Raw genomic sequence first — 21,226 nt, forward strand, 5'->3', positions numbered from 1 at the left:
GGACACTCCACCAATTGAGCTACACTCCTACCCTAAAACGAACTTTCCAGCAGGAGTGTTTGTTTTTCTAGAGGAGCATAAAGACCCATTCAAGCTGGACAAGCTGTAGCTCCACTTTATGGGGAGAAAAACAACTACCTGGAGGGGAATAAAAATGTTGAAACTTAGCCCAGAGGTGACGACGCACACCTTTGATCTCAGCACTCAGGAGGCAGAGGCAGGTGGATCTCTGTGAGTTCGAGGCCAGCCTGGTCTACAGAGTGAGTTCTAAGACAGTCAGGGCTACCCAGTTAATCTCTGTCTCGAAAAAAACAAAAATAAATAAATATGTTAAAACTCAGGGCTACAGAGTTAAACTCTGTCTCAAAAACCATAAATAAATAAACAGATAAATAGATATAAAAAACTGTTAAAACTCAAGCACAGCCCCTTCTCAATCTCTCAGAAGTCTGGGAAACACACAAAAGCTTATTTTTTAGGGAAGTGTACATCCTTTAGCCTGTGACAAAAAGCTGCGGTTACAAACATGCAACTATTCAAATACTTCATCCAGTTCTTTACCAGTAAATGTTAATTCGTCATGCAGGCAACTTTTCTCTTGCTTGAGGCGAATGATCTCTTCTCGTTGTTCATTGTTTTCTGTTGTCTTCTCATTTAGGTCCTCTTCATAAACAGAAGGAAGAAAATCCTCAGGTAAAGGCCAGCCTCTGGGAAACACAGACACTATACAAAACCTCCACATGCTCAGCAGCCTCTGAGGACCCTGCTGGGTCTACAGCTGGGCCATTCATGATCTCTGGCCTGGCTACTCTTGCTACACCCAGGGGATACAAACCAATCTTTAAAAATAAAAACTCCTTGTGTCATTTTTGGTAAGAAGCCCTCCCTGCTGCGCTTGGATAAAACCCAAATCCATTACTGTAAACGGCAAAGCCAACAGTGACATGGCCTTCCTTGTTCCCAACCTCTCTCCCTTTCTTTCCCTCAGTTCTTTGACTGCCTAAAAAAAAAGAAATAATTTGGGTTTTGTTCTTCAGTCTTGGTGAACAGCTTCTGGATCTCTTGGAATTTCCTGAGTATTGATGATGATAGCACTCAGGAAGCTGAAGCAGGAGGATCACAAATTGGAGGGTACCCTAGGTTATGGTATATGACTAGACCTTTGTCTCCAAAGACAAAACAAAGCCAAAGGAAACAAAAAAGAGCCGGGCGGTGGTGGCGCATGCCTTTAATCCCAGCACTCGGGAGGCAGAGGCAGGCGGATCTCTGTGAGTTCGAGACCAGCCTGGTCTACAAGAGCTAGTTCCAGGACAGACTCCAAAACCACAGAGAAACCCTGTCTCGAAAAAACAAAACAAAAAAAGGGACCGTTCCAGATCCCACCCTAGTTAGCATCTGGAACCCACTGTTCACCAGAAAGTCCTAGGCCATCAAGGGCTGGAACTTTCAGTCCTACTCAGCGGCCTCCAAACCAAGGGAGAGCTGAAAACAGAGCTCTGTTAAGGCTCCAGAGGACTTGAGATGGAGAGTCCCAGATATATACACGTGTGTGTGTGTTGGAGGGGGTATCAGATTTGCTTTAGGAGAGGACCTTGGAGCTCTGCACATAGAGCCACTTCCATCTGTAGCTCCAGAGTTTCAGCCAGAAATGGGGCAAAGTGTTTCCCTGAGCCTTCGTCCATGATGGAGGCTGCTCAGGTCGTTGTAGGAGCTCTTGATTTACTGCCAGGTGGTTGGTCAGTTGGTGTGAGGCTCCCCTGGGATTTGGGACTGGTGTCTTAAGTGGGAACAGTCTTGTGGACATGAACCTGAGGGATGGTCACTAACATCAGGCACGTAGCATCATAAGCATCAAATTGAATTGAATGTCTGTGCAAAACTGGTAAAGGAGGAACAGAGGGTTTCTTTTTCAACAAGGAAATAAACAAATCAGGAATGGCCCACTTAAGATCCACTCTAGGCCTTCTTGTTTTCTGCCTAGACGGTTTCCGGTGGGGTCTGGCTACAGTTCTGTCTACAGCCCAGTTAGAGTTCAAATGCTAACTCTTCAAATTTACTTTCTCAGTCAACCTGGACTAAGTGAGTTTCTCTCCCTTGCTCTCTGTTCTATTTCCCATTACCCTACTTTTAAAAATGTTTTAAATAAATATTGGGTCAATCAAATATTCATAATACATAAATATTGGCATGGCAGACTTCTTGAATATCCTACTTGGCACGCACACATACTCAGTAAACACTGGTGACCCAAAGACAAACAGATATAGCCTGTCCCCACTACTACCATGGGGATTTAGCTGATGTTATAAATGGAGACAGCACTTATAACCATTGGTGAAAGCATGGTAAGGCCAAGACTATTGCATTAAATTGGTCAAGAAAAAAGTTTCAAATTTAGGAGGCAGGGTTAGGACAGGGTCGTATATAGCCTAGGCTGACCTTTGAAATCCCTACATAGTGAAGAATAACCTTGAATTAATGATCTCCCTGCTTCTACCTCTTAAGAGCGGGTACCTGTACTACTATGCCTGGCTCAAATTTCAGAGACTCTTAGTTAACAATTTAGTTTGAGAATAGGCAGCAATCCTCTTCACATTATGTGCATGCTTGACTCTGTCCAGGAAGACTAAGCCATTGTCTCTAATGATCTATTTTTTATTTTATGTACTTTAGTATTTTGACTGCATATATGGCCTGTATATCTGCGTGAGGGTGTTGTATCTCCTGGAATTGGAGTTACAGACAGTTGTGAGCTGTCATGTAGGGGACAGGAATTGAACCCAGGTCCTCTTAACCACTGAGCCATCTCTCTAGCCCTGGCACTGTCTTATGAGGCATTTTGCCCTGGGCAGGGATGAGAATAACTTCCTCAAGCTGTGGCTCTACAGCAGCCCTCAGAGGCTAACTGAGCAGTCAGTCCTCTAACCTGACCCTGTCGCTGTTGTGCCCAAATCCACAAAGTCCCCACAAAAGCCAACAAGGAGACCGAGTCCCGTATGTAAAAACAAAGAGCCTTTATTTTAATCAAGTTTGCAAACTCGGTCTCTCTGCGCGTCCAACATATTGGAACAACCGAAGAGCCCCGAGCTCAATTAAAATTGGGGTTTTATAGTAGTAAAGGTTGGGATGGGGGTTTCTGAGATTTAGGACCCTTGATTGACTGACATTTGTCTAGGGGTAGCCTGGTGAGTGTGTACTGGGAGGAGGTCATATCTACAGCAGTTAGAATGCTAGGCATTTCTTTTGAATGGTCTATTCTGGGGTGGTGCTAGGTAATCTCAGTTTGTGGTTCTTTCTGCAATCGGGCCTCTAATTAAATTTATCGATGGCCGAGTTCTACTCTGGCAGGTGATAATGGTTGGAAGTAAAGAACTTCCTTTGGGTGACCTGCCCATACTTAGTGTATCATGACTGGTCCCCACAGTCACCATTTATAAAACAGTGGCAGATGTGAGGCTGAAACAACAGCTCCTCAGGTCCACAGTCAACTCAGCACCCACACACTGGTCAACCTAACTGATGTAGGTGGGTCTTCTTTCTATCTGTTGCTTTTATTGGTTAATTAATAAAGAAAACTGCTTGGCCTGATAGGTCAGAACATAGGTAGGCGGGGAAGACAGAACAGAATGCTGGGAGGAAGAAGGAAGTGAGGCAGTTACCATGATTCTCTGACCCAAGAAGGACGTAGGCTAGAATCTTTCCCGGTAAGCCACCACCTCGTGGTGCTACACAGGTTATTAGAAATGGGTTAAGCAAGGTATGAGAGTTAGCTAAGAAGAGGCTAGATATAATGGGCCAGGCAGTGTTTAAATGGATACAATTTGTGTGTTATTATTTCGGGTGTAAAGCTACCCGTGTGGGAGCTGGGCGGGACGGAAAGCAGGCCGTCCCCCACGCAGCCCTCACTACACCTAACCCTGGGGGAAGACCAGAAAGGAGTGGGCCCACTTCCGGGTCTTCCCAGATCAATGTAAATGGACACTGTCACAGGTATTCTTATTCAAACAGACACACACACCACTGCCACAACATTTAGTCTATCTTTCACTAGAAAACACCACGAATCAGAAAGAAATGAATCACAGAGGTACCTAGAACAAAACTAGAAAACCACCCAAAAGCCACGGTGAGACTACCCTGGTGCCGATCCCTCAGTTCCCCTGATAGGATTTTACTATATATACATATTTCTCCCCCAAAGAGCTGAGCAGTTCCCCACTGACTGACTTTGGGTTTGGCCACACGACTTGCTTATGAGGCAGAGTGACACTGTGGCAGATCCAGGCCTAAACCTTAAAAATCTCCAATAGTTTCTGGGCTGTTGTTTTTTAAGTTTCTGCCCTCACTGTGGGAAGAGATGCTCTGGCTAGCCCATAGGTGAGGAGAAGAGACAGCTGAAGCAGAACTGGTCTCTGAGAAGCCTGGCTGGCTTTACTCATTGGGACCAGCTCACAGCTGCTGCACTTGCGCTGCACTGTTTGTTACTGGATGTGTCAGCAACAGCTGATACAGCCAAACCAACTGAAGCAGAATTCCTTAAAAATAAGATTCAGGTCCCGTGTATCAGATTGATGACTACCTTAATTGTCATCACAAAACCTTCAATCAGTATCTGATGAAAGCAGATGCAGAGATTCACAGCTAAGCACTGAGATGAACTCTTGGAGTCTAATCATAGAGAGGGAGGAGGGATGTGATGGGGTGACCCACAGAATCAGCTGACCTGAGCAAGCAGGAGCTCACTGACTCTGTACAGACAGCTGGGGAACCTGTACAAGACAGAACTAGGCCCTCTGTATGTGGGTGACAGTTATGTGGCTTGGGCAGTTTGTGGCGCCACTAGCAGGGGAAGCAGTATTTATCCCTACTGCATGAACTGGCTCTTTATACAGGGGGAAGCCCTGGTCCTGCCTGGTCCTGAGGAATGGAAGGTGGGTGGGATGGGGAAAAGGTCGGGGGAGAGGGTGGACAGGAGAGAGAGAGAACTGGGGTTGGTATGTAAAATAAGATTGTTTTTAGCCCGGCGGTGGCACACGCCTTTAATCCCAGCACTCGGGAGGCAGAGGCAGGCGGATCTCTTGAGTCTACAAGAGCTAGTTCCGGGACAGGCACCAAAGCTACAGAGAAACCCTGTCTCGAAAAACCAAAAAAAAAAAAAAAAATATATATATATATATATATATATATATATATATATATATTATTCAGGGCTGGGGATTTAGCAAGTACAAGGTCCTGGGTTCAGTTCTCAGCTCTAAAAAAAAAAATGAAGTTTAACCACAATTTTATTAACTTGTATCACAAAACTTGTAGCATAATTCTATATAAATGAGACAGACATTGCATGTTAGAATTCACAGCCAGAATAAACCTACTCTCAAGTATAAAATTAAGGAAACTCAGATAAAGAAATAAATTCCTGGCAATACTACTATCTTAAATTATTTTCTTACCTTTCAGTTTATTGACTTCAATCCTAAGTGCCTTCAATTTCTGCTTGTAATCTTGCTTTTCTTTCACAATACAAGTCTCTGCCATCTTAGCATCACGTAAAGCATGTTCTAACAATTTAAATTTACCAGAACAGTCTGAAATGTGATTGACTGCCTCAATAATGTCTTTGTCCTAAAAAATAAACAAAAAAAAAAACAAGAAGAAAACTGTTAGTCTAGAGTTTTAGATTCTAAATAATCAGTAAGGTTGTTCTTACTTAGACTGGACTGTGCAGTGAGTTCCTGTCTACCCGCCTTTTAGGTTTACTCAGTTGCTGTAACCCTATGCTAGCACCAAGTGGCAAAGGAATCAATCAGCAGACACACACAAAAAAATTCTTATCTGACCATGGCGCTGAAGCAGCCATTTTAGTGTAGTTGGCTGGCTTGGGAAACCGTGTGCTGTCACGACACCTTATTTTCTCTTGAAAAGTTGAAAGTCAGACTTTTTTTGGTTTTTTGAGACAGGGTTTTGCTGTAGCTTTTTGGAGCCTGTCCTGGAACTCTCTCTGTAGACCAGACTGGCCTTGAACTCACAGAGATTCACCTACCTCTGCTTCCAGAGTGCTGGGATTAAAGGCGTGCGCCACCACTGCCCGGCTGAAAGTCAGACATTTTTTTAGGTAGAGTCTCTTTACATAGGCCTGGCTGTCCTGTAACTTGCTCTGTACACCAGGCTGGCTTCAAACTCACAAAGATCCGCCTGCCTCTGCCTCCAAGTGCTGGGATTAAAGGCATGCGCCACCATATCCATCAAGAATTAGACAATTTGCCGGGCGGTGGTGGCGCACGCCTTTAATCCCAGCACTCGGGAGGCAGAGGCAGGCGGATCTCTGGGAGTTCGAGGCCAGCCTGGTCTACAAGAGCTAGTTCCAGGACAGACTCCAAAACCACAGAGAAACCCTGTCTCGAAAAACCAAAAAAAAAAAAAAAAAAAAAAAAAAAAAAAGAATTAGACAATTTGATAGCCAGGCTAAACTGTTCAGCAAGTGATATGTTGGCTGTTCTTCAACGGGGTTGTTATTCTCTGGATGACAGTTAAGTACCATGGGGCCAACATTTCTGACCGACATTTAGTTTGTTAGGAGAACAAACTCTTACGACCTCATCCAGTCAACATGCTGCATTAGAAGCTTTTTGGTTGAAAAGCAATTCTAACCATAATTAATGTACAACAGTAAATGGTTGAAGTAGCTTAGTAGTAGAGCATGCCTGCCATGTGTGAGGTCCCAGGCTCAATCCTCAGACTCAGGGACACTTGCTGAAACACATGATTAACAGGTATACCTTCCTGAGCATACCCACAGCTCTGGCATTCTGATTAAAAGAACAAAACAAAACTCACAAGTTTGTAGGGCTTTATGGAGAGATAAAGGATTGGGGTGAACCATTTAATAGCTAGTAGAAGACTGGGCATGGTGGAATCTCAGCATTCTGGAGGCTAAGGGAGGAGGATCAATGAATCCTAGGCCAGCCTGGGCTATATTACAAGTTTCAGGCCAGTAGAAAATAAACAAAATAAAATCAGAAACAGTGGAAGGGCTAAGGATGTAGCTCAGTGGCAGAGTGCTTACCTAGCATGTAAAAGGACTTGGGTTCAGCCTCCACCACCATAAATATAAAAAAAATTATTAAAACAATAACACAAGCTGGGTGGTAGTGGTTCAAACCTTTAATCCCAGCACTCAGGAGGCAGAGGCAGGCGAATCTCTGTGAGTTTGAGGCCAGCCTGGTCTACAGAGCAAGCTCCAGGACAACCAGGGCTATTACACAGAGAAAGACTGTCTCAAAAACAAACAAACAAACAAAAGCAAAAACAACTTTATGTCAAGACCAGTTTTTTTTTTTTTTTTTTTTTTTTTGATTTTTCGAGACAGGGTTTCTCTGAAGCTTTTTTGGTTCCTGTCCTGGAACTAGCTCTTGTAGACCAGGCTGGTCTCGAACTCACAGAGATCAGCCTGCCTCTGCCTCCCGAGTGCTGGGATTAAAGGCGTACGCCACCACCGCCCGACTTGTCAAGACCAGTTTTAAAGTAATAAGCAGTTAAGCCAATTGACAAGAAAGAGAATTCCTTTAATCCTTGTCAGCCTTAAACAAGGAGCTTGGAGCTCCTGCTTCAGTCTTTCTAAGTATGTCCCAACAAGTCTGCGCATCTAGTAAAGACTATTTTCCTCAATCAGGACTTTGATCGTGGGCATGCTGCTTTTTTGTGAACACACTGTCCTACCATGGGAAAACACTTGGAGACATCTTCATTATTTCATAACCTCTGCCAGTGCTGTGATGGACATGATGCTGGTCATTATTTTAACTAAAGCTAATTCTACACATTTTAATATTTTTCTCTTTAATTTTCAGAAAGTTTACTCATGATCACATTCCAGCATTAATGTTGGGGGAAATTACAGATGAATTCATACAAATGTCCCACTACACCAACATCTCCTTTCGCTTAGTAACTGCCAAAGACGCATGAGGCAGAGGGGTGCTCACTCTCTCTGAGGAGCTTGTGTGTCACACTCTACCAGTGTGTGCTGGGATTTTGATCTGGTTAGGAAATGACTTTTGGGGCAGCAGGCCCTAGGACATGGTCTTATCTGCCTACAGCACAGCGTAAAGGCTGAGGGAGAGGGCTGCTTCCCTCTTGCTCTCACACTCTCTTGGGTGGCCAGAGCACAGCAAGTAACCAAGAGACGGCTTGTGTGGTTAGTACTCTTCACCAGGGCAAAATGACTGGACAGAGGCAGCTGGATCAGTCATGGCACCTAGAAGGTTCTGTATCAGTGTCTGTCCTGACCCTATACCTAAATAAATACCTGAGACCCTTTAACAGACTCTCGTGGTTTCACATAACACCAGTGTTTGGCAGCTGCCAGTTTTCCTCTGTTTTATAAAAGACTAACAAGCATCTAATGGTCAGTATCTTCAGCAAGTACCCGGGAAGAGAACAGATTCACTGAGATGAAGTGCAGAAGCTCTGGGAGCACCGTGTAAACCTTTCTTTTATTTTTGAAAGGAGAAGATGAAGTCAGCAATGTTAGAGGTTCTGTTTCTGGGCTGCTGAGGACTTGGGGAGAGATGGAGTGTGTGGTGGGCTCTGGAGTGGAGGTATGGCATTTCAGTTACCTTTAGCTTTATCATGGTAGTCAGAGCCTGCTCTCTAGCTTGCAATTGTCCTACCTGAGCAGAAAGTTCCACTAGCATGCTGCTGAGATTTTCATTTCTAGCCTACAAGGGAACAACACAGAAAATACTAAGTCTGCAAATGCTTTCATTATGTTACTAACCACAATCAACAATCGTTTCTCTATTTTTCAAATTTAACATTTTCAAGGAATAAAGTGGGCTAAGTAAGCAATTATCAAAAATTGCAAATACCTATTTGCCTATTAACTCTAGCTCTTTACCAATACTTAATAATTGTTCTAACTTAAATTGATTTATACAGGTTAAGTTTATAAACATTTCTTTTTATTTTTAAGTAAAATCATTTTAATTAACTCACAAATGAAATACCACACAGCTGGTTTAAGGAAGCCACTCAAAACCTTGCCCAGTCCCAAATTCAGTGTCTTTCCACGAACACAGGGCAACTGTTCTGAAGCCATGGAGCTTTGCTTATAGCTCACACTTTCTCGATTACAGTTTTTATTCACTATCCAGAACAAAAAAAACTATGATAGTTGAAACTACAAAAAATATAAACTGGGGGCTGGAGAGATGGCTCAGTGGTTGAGAGCTCCTCTTCCAGAGGTCCTGAGTTCAATTCCCAGCAACCACATGGTGGCTCACAACCATCTGTAATGAGATCTGGTGCCCTCTTCTGGTGTGCGGGAATACATGGAGGCAGAATGTTGTATACACAATAATTAAATAAATAAATCTTTAAAAAATATATAAACTGTATCTTCTTTCATGACTCATGTCCTTTTCCTATTTTTTTTTTATAATTTTAGGTTGTGAGGAAAGAAGAAAATAAACAAATGAGAACTGGATTTCCATAAAAGAAGTAGCCTTTGTGAATTCTGCTCATCTTTGTTATATCCAGGCTAAAAGAACTTTACACTGGGTTTGGTTCAATATGCCAATATACATTTTCAAAAATCCAAAGAAAGCAGAACACAATAAGTAAGCTGTTACCTAAATTGGATTTGAGGTGATAATGATGTACCCACCCACATTCATCAGTTACAACAAAAAGACCACTGTGATGCAGGGCCTTAAAAGTGGGGGAAGCTGCATGTGTGGATACAGCAGACACGGGAACTCTATTCTTGCCATACTATTTAGCTGTACCCCTCAAACTGTTCTAAAATATACAACTTAGCTGAGCATAGTGGTGCAAACTGTAATTACAGCATTCAAGAAGCTGAAGCAGTGGACTACAAGTTTAAGATCAGGCTGGGCTTCATAGTGAGACTAACTTAAAAAAAAAAAAAAACAAAGTTGGGCAGTGGTGGCTCACGCCTTTAAACGAAGCACTTGGGAGGCATAGGCAGGCAGATCTATGTGAGTTTGAGGCCAGCCTGGTGTACAGAGCGAGTGCCAGGACAGTTTCCAAAGCTACACAGAGAAACCCTGTCTCAAAAACCAAATAATAATAATAATAGTAGTAATAATAATAAAAATAATAAATGAAGAAAGAAAGGAAGAAAGGAAGGAAGGAAGGAAGGAAGGAAGGAAGGAAGGAAGGAAGGAAGAAGAAAGAAAATACTGAGGACTTAATCTTTTCAATTTTATAGCAAATATGTAACTAGTTTTGTTTTGTGTGTATTTATCGTAGCAGAGAGAGCTTAGGCTAACCTCAGTACTTGAGAGGCTGAGACTGGAGGACTGCGGTTCAACACTACCTAGAAGAGACTAAAGGAGATGTGAAAAAAAGGACTGGGATACTGGCATCTTCAAGGCCCTGGGTTTAATCTCTACTACAGGAAAAGAAGAGGAGAAAGGAAGAGAGAGAGGAAAAGGGAAGGGGGGAGGGGAGAAAAGGGCAGGAATTCAGAATTTAGAAAGCCAAATTCAAAGCTACCAAAACTTGAAGGTACTTATTTCAGACTTCGAGAAAGGCTTTCTGAAATAACGCGTTGTTGGTAAAATGGACAATGCTTCTAAACCAAACAGCAAAACCCTTTATGGGCTGTGATGAAACTTCACCTACAGGACAGAGCACTGCTGTGCAGCTAGCCAGAAAGCACGGAGAACACAAAGCTAAGATGGATAGATAGAACACACACTTCCATACACACATATATATCCTTTTTTATTCGTTTGTTTGTTTGTTTTCTCTGTAGATTTGGAGCCTGTCCTGGAACTAGCTCTTGTAGACCACACTGGTCTCAAACTCACAGAGATCCGCCTGCCTCTGCCTCCTGAGTGCTGGGATTAAAGGCGTGCGCCACCACTGCCCGGCTGCGCATATCCATTTATGGTGACATTTAAGGTTAATTTTTTTGTAACTAAAACCCAGAATTTGAACTAATAAAGTTTGTTAAAATTAAAACTAACCTCAAGGTCTTCTGAGAGGAGGGCAGAATGTGTAGCCTTTTGAGCCATTTCCTGGAGCTGTTGCTGAGTCTTCTGAAGAGCTGTCTGACATTCCGCTTGATTGGATTCAAGAACTTTGACCTTCTTCATGAGAGACTTGATTATGTCAGTTCTTTTATGCAGCTCACCTGAGGGAAATTTCAGTCACTGTGTCTGTGCCGAGATCTAACAGGCAGCATTTTCAAAATCAGATCACAGAGTAAAGGTGTGTTATGCGTTTTAAAGACATCTTATTCTGAAATGCACAAGACCTAACTTGTATCCAAGAAATAAACATTGGCATCAACCAAGGAGTCACTTCCTACACATAATCGCTGTTAATTCCTACTTTCCAAGACACTGATCTTAGGAAAGTCCCCTTCCTTGCTGCCACCCACTGCTCATGCTGAGGAGAGTATGCCAGGCATCTATCTGCCCACCACTGAGCCTAACACCTAGCCTTTTACTGTTACTGCTCTCCTATCTATCTCTGCATCCACCCCAGAGCACAGTGTGAGCCACACACAGATAGAATTATACTCAGGAGTTTGTCTCTTCACGTGATTTGCCTAAGATTAAGATCCTGAGAGCCAGCCGGGTGATGGTGGCGCACACCTTTAATCCCAGCACTCGGGAGGCAGAGGCAGGCGGATCTCTATGAGTTCGAGACCAGCCTGGTCTACAGAGCAAGTTCCAGGACAGGTTCCAAAGCTACAGAGAAACCCTGTCTCGAAAAACTAAAAAAAAAAAAAAAAAAAAAAGATCCTGAGAGCCACCCATGCTGTAGCTTGTGCTTATCGCTAACACGGCACCATGAAAGTCTATTAAATTATAATGCCAACATGTATTTATCTACTCTACTATTGGTGGTTATCTAGGTTGTGTCCACTGTGCAGCTGTCAAGTAGTGTTGCTCTGAATGTCCATTTACATGTGTCTTGGGGCATATTTGCTTTGCTACTCAAAATGTGGTCCTTGACCCTGGAGCACCAGCATCACTGGGGAAATGGCTAGAAATGAAGACTGCTAAACCAGGCACAGCATCTGCAATCCCAGCAGCCGAGCACCAGGCAGGTGAAGACAGTAAGATTAGGAGCTCAAGATCATCCTTTGCTACAAAGCAAGTTCAAAACCAGCCTGAACTACAGAATATCCTTTCCAAAATTAAAAAAAAAAAAAAAAAAAAAAGGAAGGAAGGAAGGAAGAAGGAAAGAAGCGGAAGGAAGGACAACAATGTGCTGAGGAGATGACTGGCTCAGAGTGTAAGTTTAAGTACTTAAACTGCTTTTGCTGAGGACTCAGTTTTGGCTCCTGGCCCCCATACTGGGGGGCTCACCACTGCCTGTAACGCCAGCTCTAGAGAATAAGACTCTCACCAGCACCTCAGGCAAAAGCACTTACCTGTGTGTGCGTAGCCACATACATCCCGCATGATAAAGAATAAATAAAGGCTGGAGAGATGGTCGGTGTTGCTTTTGAAGACCTGGATTTGGTTCCCATTACCCCCATGGCAGCTCACAACTACCTGTATTTCCAGTTCCAGGTGATCCAACACCCTCTCCTGGCCTAGGAGGACACCAGGCACGTAAATGATGCACGTATATACATCCAGGCAAAGAACCCAAACACATAAAATAAAAATAATAAATGAGGGGCTGGAGAGATGGCTCAGAGGTTAAGAGCACTGGCTGCTCTTCCAGAGGCCTTGAGTTCAATTCCCAGCAACCACATGGCAGCTCACAGCCATCTATAATGGGATCAGGTGCCCTCTTCTAGCATGCGAGCATACATGCAGTCAGAACATTGTATACATAATAAATAAATCTTTAAAAAATAAAAATAATAAATGAATCTATTAATAAATAAGAGATTGTTAGGTGGTGGCGGCGCACACCTTTAATCCCAGCACTTGGGAGGCAGAGGCAGGAGGACCTCTGTGAGTTTGAGGCCAGTCCAGTCTACAGAGTGCGTTCCAGGACAGCTAGGACTGTTACACAGAGAAATCCTGTCTCGAAATCTCCCCCGCAACAAATAAAAAAAGAAGAGGTTAGAGAAAAGACAGCTCAGTGGTTAACAATACTGGTTGTTCTTCAGAGGACCCAGGTTCGATTCCCATTACCTACATGGTAGTTTATAACTTTAACTTCACTCCCAGAGGATTCAACACCCTCTTTTGACCTCTGAACACACTGCATGCATGTGGTACATAGGCAAACATGGAAGCAAAACCCCCCCATACACATTAAACTTTTAAAAAGTTTTTTTTCATTAAAAAAAAAAGAAGCCAAAAACAAAGAATGCAGACTCTTAATCCCAAACCTATTATATCAGAATCTACTATTTTGGGGGGTGAGGGTGGAGGTTGCTAGGCATGGAATCCAAGGCTTCAAGTACTTTCCCAGTGAGTTATATTCCTCAGCCCACAGTCTGTATTAGTAAATTCGCTAGGCAACTGAAGTGAAAATTCCTGGAGGTGGAATGGCTGGACCACAGCCTTCAGACCCTTCCTTATATAAAGGATTCATATGTCTTCAACTTTCCCAGGCACTGTGAAATGATTTCCCAAAGAAATTGTGCCAGCTTACTCCCATCAGCAGTGCATACCCTTCCTGTGGCTCTCTATCTTCCTATATATGGGCTAACAAGGCCTGATGGTTTTTGCCAGACTAACAAACATAAAATGGTCTATCATTGTGGTTTGTGTTTCCCTAATTACTAATGAGAACGAGAACATACTAACATGTTTACTGGTCAGTAAATTTTCCTATTTCCATAAAGAACTTATTAAATCTTGCTCTTGTATGTGGTACTGAAGATTAACAGAGTCCTTTGGATGCTAGGCAAGCACCTCCACTAATCTGCAAATCCAAGCCCAAATCTTGATTACTTCAAAATCTAGGTGCTAGTGACTATATACAAACTGTGTTATTAAGAAATATTTTTACAGGCAGGAGAAATGGTTCAGAGGTTAAGAGCACAACACTGGCTGCTCTTCCAGAGATCTTGAGTTCAATTCCCAGCAACCACATGGTGGCTCACAACCATCTATAATGAGATCTGGTGCCCTTTTCTGGCAAGCAGGCATACATGCAAGCAGAACACTATAGATACAATAAATAAATCAGTCTTAAAGAAATATTCTACACCACTTTCTTTTTTTTTTTTTTTGAAGATTGGGTCTCTTTGTAGCACTGGCTGTCCTAGAACTATGTAGACCAGACTGGCCTCGAATTCATACAGATCTGCCTGCCTCTACCTCTCTAGTGCTAGGATTAAAGGTGTATGCCACCACACCTGTTTATGCTACCTAAATTCTTTTTAAATTGACATTTATTGTGTGTGCACAAACTTATGCATGTATGTCACAATGGGCGTAGAGATCAGAGATCAACTTGTGAGAGTTGGTTCTCTTCTTCCTATACGGCTCTTGGGGACTGAACTAAAGTCCCCAGGTCTGGCAGCAAGTGCCTTTACCTACTAAGCCATCTTTCAGGCCCTATTTATTTTACTTTCAATTAGCAATCTTTTATATTTATATTTTTCTTTTTTTCCTCTTTTCTTTTTCTTTTTGGAATTTTTGAGACAAGGTCTTATGAATCCCAGGCTGGCTTCGAAATTACTATACCTAAGATTATGCTGAACTTATGGTCATTGACTCCACTGACCATGCTGGTTTTACATGATGTTAGGGACAGAGCACAATGCTTCGTTCATGCATGCTAAGCAAACACTCTACCAACTGAGCTATATTGACAGACCTGCCTGACTCCATCTTAAAATTAAACGTCATCTTGTTACAAGGTCAAAATAAGTTCATTCCTGTTTTCTGTAAAACTCAGATATGACCAAGTCTTGACCCATTTTCTATAATTTGACCTGTTTTATACCCTATACCTAACCTCTACCCTGATAAGATATTCTGCCAAGCCCAGTTCCTATGCAAATAAAAATCCTCTGGAAATCCCCAAGCCCCTGAAAAACTCCTGGTCTTGCCATTTTGGGGGCTACATAACCCTACTGTCTCCTATGTTTGATGCTATTTATTCAAACCTCACTTTAGGAAGATAGCCGTGTCCGACAGAAAAGAAAGCTTCCATATTTGACCAAAGAATGTGAGTAATGGTCTTTATTCTCATCTGGTGGGATTAACACTAAATTCCCAACACTATTTTGAGTTTTTTGAAATTGTATTTAGGGGATGGAGAAATGGCTCAGCAGTTAAGAACACTTGCTGTTCTAGAGGATCCAAGTTCATTTCCCAGCACCCACATAATGGTTTATAAGCACTTATAATTCCAATCCCAGGAGATTCATCACCCTTTTCTGACTTCCTCTGGTACTGCATGCATGTAGTTAAGGAGTAATACACTCATATACATATTTTTTTAAAAAAATAGTTATTGGGCTGGAGAGATGGCTCAGAGGTTAAGAGCATTGCCTGCTCTTCCAAAGGTCCTGAGTTCAATTCCCAGCAACCACATGGTGGCTCACAACCATCTGTAATGGGGTATGGTGCCCTCTTCTGGCCTGCAGGCATATACACAGACAGAACAGTGTATACATAATAAATAAATAAATAAATAAATAAATAAATAAATAAATAAATAAAAAGTTATTTATATTTACAAGAACACATGTGTGCCAAGGCTTGTATGTTGTAAAAATCAAAGGAGAACTTGAGGGAGTCAACTCTCTCTACTGTTTAGGTCCTAGAGACTGAACTCAGGGTCTTCAGCCTTAGCAGCAAGTTCCTTACCTGCTGAGCCATCTTGTCACCCATTTCTCTAGGTTTTAAAAAAGACGACTGTAGTGACCCAGGGCTTTGAGCATTCCCTACCACTAAGCTACACCCACAGCCTTCACTCCATGATAACTCTAGCTCTGACTAGCACTTTTTCCTACGTGGCTGTTTTTAAAACCTGCCCATCTTCAACAGGACTGAATTCTTTCAGTGTGTCAGCACACAGATGTACTCAGCAGATGGAGCTGCGTGTGTTTCTGACCTTCTAATTTGCTGCAACGTTCCTCCAAAGTCAACACTTTCTGCCGATCCTCCTCCCATGAAAGAAGTTGTCTCTGGTGCACTGCAACCATGTCATTGAGCTCTTTATCTCGATCTTTCAGTTCTCCAATGAGCAGCTGCAGCTCCTTCCGCTGTTTCTCAATGGTGGAATTCTCAACTTCTGACCCGATGTTCTAAACATGGAGGGTGGTTTTAAATCAAGATAAACCCAAACCACACATCAGCCACAACATATATCTTCCAAATAATTATACTCTTTTGCTGCCAACTAAAATTGTGAAATTGAGTTTTATCCTCTTTTAGGAGCAATACAGCAAGTTACACCACACAGTCTGCCTCTCTCATCTTCCATCAGACCACACAGTTCTTGGAGAGTAGGACCTCTTCTAAAACCTCTGGCTAGCCACAGTACACTCAGCCTCTGCTTTTCCCCGCCTTGCTGTCAATCTTCCTGTTCTAGCCACCAATGCTATTCCTGACTCTGTCCTTCTGTGCTCTCCAGCATGTGCGCGTGAGCCATCTTTCTGTATGTGTGGTTGTGGTGCTAGAGCTCAAACCCAGAGCATTAATGAGCATATGATCTAACTGAGTTACAGTCCTAATCCTTGGCTAGAAATTGGAGAAATCAGATTGGCACCTTTAATCCCAACAATCGGAGGCAGAAGCAGGCAGATCTCTGTGAGTTCGAGGCCAAGCTGGTCTACAGAACATATTCCAGGACAGGCTCCAAAGCTATAGAGAAAAACCCTGTCTCAAAAAAAAAAAAAAAAAAAACAACAACAAAAAAAACCCAAACCAACAAAGAAGAAATTTTGAAGAAAGAATGGGGATTTTAATCTGGAAGAAAATAGCCAGGCTGTAGCACACACCTTTAACCCCAGCATTCGGAGGCAGAAGCAGGAGGATCTCTGTGAGTTCGAGGCCAAGCTGGTCTATAGAGTAAGTTTCAGGACAGGCTCCAAAGCTACAGAGAAACCCTGTCTCAAAAAAACCAAGAAAAAAAAGTAGGCTAGTTGAGTTGTGGTGGTACACCCCTTTAATCTCAGCACTTGGGAGGCAGGGGCAAGCAGATCTCTGAGTTTGAGGCCAGCCTGGTCTACAGAGCTAGATCTCATTCCAGAAAAAAAAAATCTTAAAAAAAAAATTTTTGAAGAGAAAATTTGCATATGTATACCAAAGACAAAAGTACAATGACATCTCATGTTTCTAGAACTGAGGTTCCTATTATCAAGATTTTGCTACAGCTGCTTCAATTTTCCTTTTTATAGCACTGATTTAAAAAAATACTGAGCTACATTCCCCACTTGTCAACCATGTGCCATTCCCATTCCTAACAATACTATCTCCAGTAACTCCTTTTATACATAGTATTTTTTTTAAATGCACAACTACCCTTTTTAATGCTTTTTTGTTTGTTTTTCAAGACAGGGTTTCTTTGTATAGCCTTCGCTATCTTGGAACTCACTCGATAGTCCAGGATGACTTCGTTTTTTTTTTTTCTTTCTTTTTTCCCCCTACACTGTATAACAGTTTATATTTACAAATTAGAAAGAATAGGGGAAATAATCCATTTTTAAAAAAGTTTCTAATTTGAGTAAGTTAAAAACATACAAGTGGAGCTGGAGAGATGTTCAGAGGTTAAGAGCACTGGTTGCTCTTTTAAAAGTCCTGAGTTCAATTCCCAGCAACCACATGGTGGCTCACAACCATGTGTAATGAGATTTAGTGCCATCTTCGGGCCTGCAGGCATATTTGCAGACAGATACTGTATACATAATAAATAAATAAAATAAGTAAATAAATACAATCTTTAAAAACATACATCAGGGCACTAACCACACAAAAGGACATTGTCGCACAGAAGTCCACAGTACAGAACAATGTTCTGGGCAGAAAGCCCACAGCAATCTTTTTTCTTGGTAATAGATTTAACATATATATAACTTTTTTTGTTGTTTTTCAAGACAGGGTTTCGCTGTAGTTTTAGAACCTGTTCTGGAACTAGCTCTTATAGACCAGGCTGGCCTCGACCTCACAGAGATCCGCCTGCCTCTGCCTCCTGAGTGCTGGGGTTAAAAGCGTGCCACCACTGCCCAGCAACACATATATAACTTAAAAGAACAAAAGCTAAATTAATAATGTAGGAGTATAGAAAAATATTTTTTAAAAAAATATTTATTTATTCATTATATATACAGTGTTCTGAAGGCCAGAAGAGGGCACCAGATCTTACTACAGATGGTTGTGAGCCATCATGTGGTTGCTGGAATTGAACTCAGAACCTCTGGAACAGCAGGCAGTACTCTTAACCTCTGAGCAATCTCTCCAGCCCCTAGAAAAATCTTAGAATGTCATTAAGACTAGCAGCTACCCACATCTGCTACCAAGAACTCAGTCCTTTCTTCAGCTCTCCTCTCCCTACTTCACCCACCCGAGTCAGGATTTTGCTGTGGCCCAGGGTGGCTGCAAATTCCAAATCTTCTGGCCTAGCTGGCCACTGTAGCTAGCCAAGTGCTACAATTTTAGAGCTGGGTATCATATGCAGGCAGATGTTTCTTTTTAATGAATTGACAATAATATTTTAAAATTTCTAAAATGGCCAACAGACCATAGAAAGACATTTTTTTAGGCACCTACTTGAAACCAACAGCTTCAGCATACTAATGGCCTTGATTCAGGGTCAACCAGGCTGATTTTGAACTCAGAGATCCACCTGCCTCTTGCCTCTGCCTCCTGATTGCTGGGATTAAAAGTGTGTGCCACCACCAGGCTATAGCTGTTTATTTTATTTTTTTTTAGATTTAATATTTGTTTTATGAGTGTTCTGTCTGCATATACAACTTTATGCCAGAAGAGGGCACCAGATCCCACTAGAGATGGTTGTGAGCCACCACGTGGTTGCTGGGAATTGAACTCAGGACTTTTGAAAGAGCAGCCAATGCTCTTAACTTCTGAACATCTCTCTAGCTCCACTTGTGTGTTTTTAACTTACTCAAATTAGAAACTTTTAAAAAAATGGACCATCTCTCCAACCCAGTTTTTTTTTGTTTGTGGGTTTTTTTTTCCCCCCGAGACAGGGTTTCTCTGAGGCTTTTTGGAGCCTGTCCTGGAACTAGCTCTGTAGACCAGGTTGGCGTCGAACTCACAAAGATCCGCCTGCCTCTGCCTCCCAAGTGCTGGGATTAAAGGTGTGTGCCACTAACACCCGGCTCCAGCCCAGTTTTAAAGTCCAGTATATGGCAGGTCCTATCAACCTGAATCCAGAGTTGGGCACTTAGTGGTTATATAATGTTAATCTCTCAGCCTTAGCCTCATTACCTGTAAAATGGTAACTGTACTAAGGGACTTGCACATGCAATGCTCTATCACTGAGCAATACCCACAGTATTTTTTATTATTAATTTTGTGTATGAGTGTTTTGCTGCATGTATTTCTATGTACCACTTCCACGCTTGGTGCCTGTGAAGGTTAGAAGTGTATATCAGATCTGCTGGAAATGAAATGCCAGACATTTGTGAGCCACCATTTAGGTGCTGGGAATCAAACCTAGGTCTTTTGGAAGAGCAGCCAGTGCTCTTAACCAACTGCTGAACCATATCTCCGGTTCCCACAGCTTTTTTTTTTAATTACTTTTTGAGATATAGTCTCACTAAACTGCCCTCCCCTTAGGCCCACTCCATAGCTTTGAACTTTCCAGCTTCCAAAGTAGTTGGGATTACATGCCTGTGGTTTTATAAGTGCCTCGAATATAGCAATCCTTTAACATTGTTATTACTATTGATTAGACAGGGACTTGTTATACAGCCCTGGCTGGCCTTGAACTCACAGGAATCAGTACACCTTTACTTCCCAAGTACTTTCTGGGATTAAAGTTGTGTACCACCACACCTGACTTAGTTCGTGTGTGTGTGTGTGTGTGTGTGTGTATGTGTGGTCAGAGGATAAATTTCAGACGTTGGTTCTCTCCTTCTACCATATGAGTTCTAGGGATCAAACACAAATCATAAAGCTTGGTTTATTGACCCTTTACCCACTAAGTTGTTCTGTAAACCATATGGTGCTGAATTATGTCCTGGTTTTGTGTATGAAAAGTGGAAACGGAGTCTACCACTAAAGCTAAGCCTCGCCCCAAGGGTTCTAAGAGCTAAAGCTGGGATACGGTGGCTCACAGCTACATTCTCGGGACTCGGGGCAGAGGCGGTGAGAGTGATGCCAGCATGGCCTACACCGGATGTGAAGGGCAGTGCAAGTTCATCGGAGACTCACGTATACGATTACAACATTTAAAAAGGCTTATAAATAATAATCATTGACAGTTACTGACTAAACACACACACACACAAAAGAACTTGGAATTCCAGGTCACGATACTTGAATTCCAGTCTGTAAGAATGGCAGGCCAGGGGCATGAAGCTCAGTGGAGGATACTGTTAAATAAACGAGGGAGGGCAACGTCCCTGTCAACGTTCAACAGCAATGCCTGGTGCTCGCGCTTCGTCGCTCGGTCCTAGGTTTTGTCGAGCTGAGGAAACTGTCGCTCTGTTCCCTCTTTGCACCGTTTCCAGGGGCAGCGGCGCTCACCTGGCGCCGGACGAAGAAGGTCGCCGAAGGGTTCATGGGCAATGCCCCCGCCCCCAGAGAGAGTCGGTGCCAGCAGCGCGTCACCTCGGAAACGCCATTGGCGCCGGGTCGCACCGGGGCGGGCAAGCCCGCAGCCCCGGACGCCGCGCCCTCGCGACCACGCATGCGCACACAAACCGCCAGTCCGCGCTGAGGCGTCCGGCAGGTGGACGCCTCAAGTCTCGCGAGAACGCGAACCTGCTTTCCCACACTGGAAGGCTCCGGCGCCACACGAAGCGCCCCAGAGAAGCGTTCCGGCGCTTAAGACCGTGAACTCAGTCTTTTCTAGGCCCAGTGGCCCTGGTTCCCTCGCTTTCTGGCTTAACTAGAGGGATAATCGCTCCGGCAGACAGGACGAAAGATCACTCAGGACAGAAGCATCTGTCAATATCTTTTAATAGTGATGAGAACCGTGACATTTTATATCAACATTTCCCACATTATTGCTGGAACCTGAGTCTGAGGCAAAAAGATCGTAGACCTAGGAAGACCCTGGGATTTTACGTGTGTGCACCCTGCACCTGTGCGGAGGCGAGGACAGTTCCAGTCAAAGTCGCCTCCAGAAGTCC

General features: G+C 43.0%; 1 protein-coding gene and 1 non-coding gene across 2 annotated transcripts in view; both read right to left on the reverse strand.

Annotated features, from left to right (window-relative positions):
- Ccdc62 (coiled-coil domain containing 62) overlaps nt 1–20,783 on the reverse strand; it is a 47,002-nt gene extending 26,219 nt beyond the window's left edge. Inside the window, exons 1-6 of the mRNA XM_057765778.1 lie at nt 20,619–20,783; nt 16,018–16,210; nt 10,998–11,164; nt 8,619–8,720; nt 5,454–5,625; nt 562–663 (exon numbers count right to left, since the gene is read on the reverse strand). Of these exons, the coding sequence (XP_057621761.1) occupies nt 562–663; nt 5,454–5,625; nt 8,619–8,720; nt 10,998–11,164; nt 16,018–16,210; nt 20,619–20,783 (901 nt within the window). The remainder of the gene's footprint in view (nt 1–561; nt 664–5,453; nt 5,626–8,618; nt 8,721–10,997; nt 11,165–16,017; nt 16,211–20,618) is intronic.
- Nucleotides 18,585–18,721, reverse strand: LOC130872307 (small nucleolar RNA SNORA2/SNORA34 family). The gene has a single exon (XR_009056915.1). It is a non-coding gene; the product is annotated as a small nucleolar RNA SNORA2/SNORA34 family (small nucleolar RNA).
- Nucleotides 20,784–21,226: the final 443 nt, after the last annotated feature.

Source organism: Chionomys nivalis, chromosome 3, assembly GCF_950005125.1.
Source record: "Chionomys nivalis chromosome 3, mChiNiv1.1, whole genome shotgun sequence".
In the NCBI taxonomy this organism is placed as follows: Eukaryota; Metazoa; Chordata; class Mammalia; order Rodentia; family Cricetidae; genus Chionomys; species Chionomys nivalis.